Source organism: Strongylocentrotus purpuratus, unplaced genomic scaffold, assembly GCF_000002235.5.
Source record: "Strongylocentrotus purpuratus isolate Spur 01 unplaced genomic scaffold, Spur_5.0 spur5_scaffold_20, whole genome shotgun sequence".
In the NCBI taxonomy this organism is placed as follows: Eukaryota; Metazoa; Echinodermata; class Echinoidea; order Camarodonta; family Strongylocentrotidae; genus Strongylocentrotus; species Strongylocentrotus purpuratus.
Window position 1 is genome coordinate 7,614,118 of NW_022145606.1, and position 5,907 is coordinate 7,620,024.

The 5,907-nt window shown below is 42.6% G+C and overlaps 1 protein-coding gene across 1 annotated transcript; it reads right to left on the reverse strand.

Annotated features, from left to right (window-relative positions):
- Positions 1-523: 523 nt before the first annotated feature.
- LOC115927564 (ankyrin repeat domain-containing protein 50-like) lies at positions 524-5,695 on the reverse strand. Its single transcript, XM_030993617.1, has 6 exons — positions 5,512-5,695; positions 4,607-5,376; positions 3,815-4,303; positions 3,334-3,709; positions 1,253-1,465; positions 524-768 (listed from the first exon to the last, which is right to left on the reverse strand). The coding sequence occupies exons 1-6, from the start codon at positions 5,693-5,695 to the stop codon at positions 524-526; spliced, it is 2,277 nt and encodes a 758-aa protein (XP_030849477.1).
- Positions 5,696-5,907: the final 212 nt, after the last annotated feature.

The following is a 5,907-nucleotide window of genomic DNA, read 5'->3' on the forward strand; positions in this document are numbered from 1 at the left end:
TGGTTTGAAGAAAAAATAACTTAATTAAGGTCTTACGGTATCAATTAATTTAGTTGTGAAAGAGGGTTCTACGACACGTACCCCTGGACATCCACCCCCGGATAACCAAACAACAAGTAATTTATGCCATTTATATTCTGACTATAGAACTTAATTATTCCTAACAGTTGAATTAAATCATTTGTAACATGGCACTTAAATTTTACGCATAACACTTCATTACAATATGAAACTGGTCTGTTTGCCCTGCTCCAGCCCACGTTGCTTGTCATTTTGCGATGAACCTCATACGCAGGCTCTTTTGTTCTGAACCAGTAACCTGGACGAAAAGCGAATATGACATAAGTACTTTAGTAGTCTTTAAACAAACTGGCCGGAATTCACAAAGGAGGTTTGTCAACAAACCTAGGTTTATGTGCGTCATATGAAGCGTTTCGACGCGTCATATGACGCAAATAAACCTAGGTTTGTCGACAACCTCCTTTGTGAATTCCTGCCATTGTGTTACAATACCCCTTCCCGTTCATACCTCCGCTTTCCCTTGGTTACTGTCTCTAATGCAGAGCCTCAACAGATGCTTAGTGTCCATAGGGCTTGGTTCGGGTACGAAAGGCGTACAGATGACACGCTTGCCCACGAATACCTTTGTGATGAAGGCAACAATCCACCATTCAGAGAAGTGAGAGATATAGAGGTCAAGGTCTCGCTCTCTAACATCACATCGAGGGTCACCATTGGAAGCAGCAATCAACGAAAAACTGTCGGCGCCTTTAAATTGAAAACAAAAGACATATGCGTAATCACAATTTGTTCTTGTTTGCAAAATCGAAAACAAAGCAAAGTAAATACAAACACTAATTTCAGAGAACGTAAAAGCGACGGGGAGGGTGAGTACCCCAGCTTTTTATCACAGATTCTACGATAGATCACTCTAGAAACATATATTCAGGATACGAGTCAATTTTTCACATACTTCTGAAATTAAAAAACTTGGTAAGGTATGAATAATTTAGTTGTTAACTGTAAAGATTCTTACTGCTTTTTCGATGGTAAGTCCCAATAGATGCAGTATCAGGACTTGTGAAAATTGCTGAATGGGGCATCGTCACTTTTACTGGATATTCAAACTTCGCAAAAGACGATGACGCCTTAAGACCAACGCAAATGATTGCTTGGTCCTCCGTTAACAAGTCTGCCAGTTCAGCTGGAACTTCAGGTACTACCTGGATGTCATCAACGCGCCAAATCTCACTTGGATGAAACTGGACTTCAATGCCATACTTCTCGATGCGAATCAAGCCTGATTGCTGATTGGATTCCCCCATGGAATCATAAACTTCTACGAACTGTTTAGAAGATGCAGAGTCTATGTTGAGCTGTTCGGATTTTGAGGTCTCTACGTTTCCTTCGCTATCCACCTGTTTTTCGACACTCCCGCTTTCCTTTTCTGAACCAACGACTGGATCTACAAAGAAACAACCAAATGAGGTGTTATATAGCTCAGAATATACAGCAGAAACGGTCGTTTATTCCTATCTCATCAGTTCACTCAATGTAAACGATTGCGAACGTGCACAGGGGCGGCGGCAGGGGGTCTTTTAAAGTGGGAGGGGTCAACACAAAAGGGGCACTTTCTGGAAAACAGGGGCACCTACAAAGGGAACTCTCACAGCGACAATATATATAATTTTTAGAAATTGGTATATACCCCTACATTGTGAACACATTATCAGGGATGATTCCAATATTGGTTTCTTTTTCTACACGATCGAAGATACTGCTTAATGGTGGGTTCCTACTGCCGATCAAACCAACCCGCCCAAGCCCAATCAAGCCCGATCACCCATTTTCCCCCGACAAATCCCGACCACATGCCTAAACACAAGCTCTTCCCGACCGCTATTCGACCATTCACAACCCACATTCGACCATTCACGACTCCTGAGTTTTGATTATACATGACTTGGGAACGTCTGGCGAGCTCAAGGAGAAGGATATAGCGCTGCCTGGATAATGAATACTGTGAAAATCAGGCTTTCTGACATGTCTATTCAGGAATGGAGCGCAACCACCTGGTCAAATAATATTTGCACGAACTAAAGGATATTTAAGAATAAGTTTATAAAATGTACCTGCAGATATTATGTCAGAACGAAGCAATAACTTTAAGTAAATTTAGATGTAGAACACATAGATTACCTGTTAATAAACGCAGATTTGATGCAAATGTAGTAGTACATGATTTGCAATGCCCACTTTATACATCAACCGATATTGGTGATGAATTTCATTATATTTGTTTATGTCCATTCTTTCAAAATGAGAGAAAAATGTATATATTAAATAACCTGTGTAGTAGTAGCTCTAGACCAAGTGTGTTGCAAATGGATAAGGTTTTTAATACAGTTCATGCTTGCCAGCTTTAAAAAAATAAGCAAAATTTGTAAGGATAATTATGTCACATTTTTTCAAAAGAGCCAAGTGTAGATGGTAATACTGTAAATGATAGCTCACAAGTAAGCAATGTTGTGAGGCAAACTTGTAGCGGTAGGAGGGTGAACTGCCCAGTTCGCCTTGATTTGTAAATAATATATTGATTTGTTCATATTATCACAATCATTATTCATAGTATCACATGTTTGTTATTGTTCATATTATCACATGTTAGTCTTTGTTCATATTATCATATGTTTATCATTGTTCATATTATCACATGTTTATCATTGTTATACTATTGCTATATTGATACTATGTTGAAAAAATACTCTCATACCCCGAGAGGGGGTCGATAGAGTCAATAAAAATACAATCAATCTTGCCAACTGAACTTACCTTTATCAATTAACTGCGCGTGGAGAGGTGTGTGCCTCCTACCAATATCAGCCCTATTTAGATTTGCTTCTCGGTCGGTGAGAAACTGTACCACATCCTGGTGACCATTGAATGATGCCGCTTGGAGAGGTGTCCTGCCATCATTACCAGCCGTATTTAGATCTGCTCCTTGGCCAATGAGAAACTGTACAACGTCGAGGTGACCATTGAATGATGCCGCATGGAGAGGTGTGCGCCCATCAAAACCAGCCCTATTCAGATCTGCTCCTTGGCCAATGAGACCCTGTGCAACCTCAAGATGACCTTTGAGTGATGCCACTTCCAGAGGTGTGCTGCCATCTTTACCAGCCCTATTTAGATCTGCTCCTTGGCCAATGAGAAACTGTACAACATCCAGGTGACCATTGAATGATGCCGCTTGGAGAGGTGTGTGACCACCAATACCAGCCATATTTAGATCTGCTTTTTGGCCAATGAGAAACTTAACAATATCGAGATGACCTTTGAGTGATGCCACTTCTAGAGGTGTGCTACCATCTCGACCAACCCTATTTAGATCTGCTCCTTGGCCAATAAGAAATTGTACAACATTGAGGTGACCCTTGAATGATGCCGCTTGGAGAGGTGTGCGCCCACCAATACCAGCCCTATTTAGATTCGCTCCTTGGCCAATGAGAAATTGTACAACATCGAGATGACCTTTGAGTGATGCCGCTTCTAGAGGTGTGCTTCCATCGTTACCAGCCCTATTTAGATCTGCTTTTTGGCCAATGAGAAACTGTACAACATCGACGTGACCTTTGATTGATGCGACTTCTAGAGGTGTGCTGCCATCTCGACCAACCTTATTCAGAACTGCTCCTTGGCCAATAAGAAACTGTACAACACCAAGGTGACCATTGAATGATGCTGCTTGGAGAGGCGTGCGCCCACCAATACCAATCCTATTTAGATCTGTTTTTTTTTCAATGAGAAACTGTACAACATCGAGGTGACCTTTGAGTGATGCTGCTTCTAGAAGTGTGCTGCCATCATTACCAGTCCTATTTAGATCTGCTTTTATGCCAATGAGAAACTGTACAACATCAAGGTGACCATTGAATGATGCCGCGAAGAGAGGTGTGCTGCCATCTCGACTAAGTCTATTTAGATCTGCTCCTTTGCCAATGAGAAACTGTACAACGTCGCGATGACCATTGGATGATGCCGCATGTAGAGGTGTCCTGCCATCTTTATCCTCCCATTTTAAATCTGCTCCTTGGTCAGTTAGAAACTGTACAACACCAAGGTGACCATTTAGTGATGCCGCGAAGAGAGGTGTCCTGCCATCTTTATCCGCCCTTTTTAAATCTGCTCCTTGGCCAATGAGAAACTTTACAACATCGAGGTGACTATTGAGTGATGCCACTTTGAGAGGTGTGCTGCCATCTCGACTAAGTCTATTTAGATCTGCTCCTTTGCCAATGAGAAACTGTACAACGTCGCGATGACCATTGGATGATGCCGCATGTAGAGGTGTCCTGGCATCATTATCCGCCGTATTTAGATCTGCTCCTTGGTCAGTGAGAAACTGTACAACATCCAGGTGACCATTGAATGATGCTGTATTGAGAGGGGTCCTGCCATGTATATTCCCCTTGTTTGGATCTGCTCCTTGGCCAATAAGAAACTTTACAACATCAAGGTGACCATTGAATGAAGCCCTGTGGAGAGGTGTGCTGCCGTCTTTATCCGCCTTTTTTAGATCTGCTCCTTGGCCAGTGAGAAACTGTACAACATCGAGGTGACCATCAAATGATGCTGTATTGAGAGGGGTCCTGCCATGTATATTCCCCTTGTTTGGATCTGCTCCTTGGCCAATAAGAAACTTTACAACATCAAGGTGACCATTTAGTGATGCCGCGAAGAGAGGTGTCCTGCCATCTTTATCCGCCCTTTTTAAATCTGCTCCTTGGCCAATGAGAAATTGTACAACATCCAGGTGACTATTGAGTGATGCCACTTTGAGAGGTGTACTGCCATCTCGACTAAGTCTATTTAGATCTGCTCCTTTGCCAATGAGAAACTGTACAACGTCGCGATGACCATTGGATGATGCCGCATGTAGAGGTGTCCTGGCATCATTATCCGCCGTATTTAGATCTGCTCCTTGGTCAGTGAGAAACTGTACAACATCCAGGTGACCATTGAATGAAGCCTCGTGGAGAGGTGTGCTGCCGTCTTTATCCGCCTTTTTTAGATCTGCTCCTTGGCCAGTGAGAAACTGTACAACATCGAGGTGACCATCGAATGATGCTGCTACTAGAGGTGTACTGCCATCATTACTACCCCTATTTAGATCTGCTCCTTGGTCAAAGAGAAACTTTACAACATCGAGGTGACCTTTGAACGATGCTAGACAGAGAGGTGTCCATCCTTCCTCATCTTCCCTATTTATATCTGCTCCTTTGCCAATGAGAAACTGTACAACATCGAAGTGACCATTGAATGATGCCACTTCTAGAGGTGTGCTGCCACCTCGACCAACTCTATTTAGATCTGCTCCTTGGCCAATGAGAAACTGTACAACATCGAGGTGACCTTTGAATGATGCCGCGTAGAGGGGTGTGTTGCCCTTATTATCAGCCCTATTTAGATCTGCTCCTTGGCCAATGAGAAACTGTACAACATCGAGGTGACCTTTGAGTGATGCCACATGAAGAGGTGTCACGCCGTCATTACTAGCACTTTTTATATCTGCTCCTTGGCCAATGAGAACCTGTACAACGTCGAGTCGACCATTGGATGCTGCTGCTTGGAGAGGTGTCAAATCATCTTGTTTAGCCCCAGAAAGGTCTTCTCTTTGAAACTTGTCCCTATCCATGATAAGAATTTAACTGATCTGAGTGCCTGTAATTTCTAGATTATTATAGCAAAAGTATGTGCTATTTGATCAACTAGAACTGTATTACAGCTGAAGACATGAAGTTAATGAGAATCTGTGTCATTATGTCTATTTCATTGTCGCCCCTAACGACTCCAAGCTATGGGACGAAGATAGATGGGTAGGCTATACCGTGCCAGTTATTATCTGCT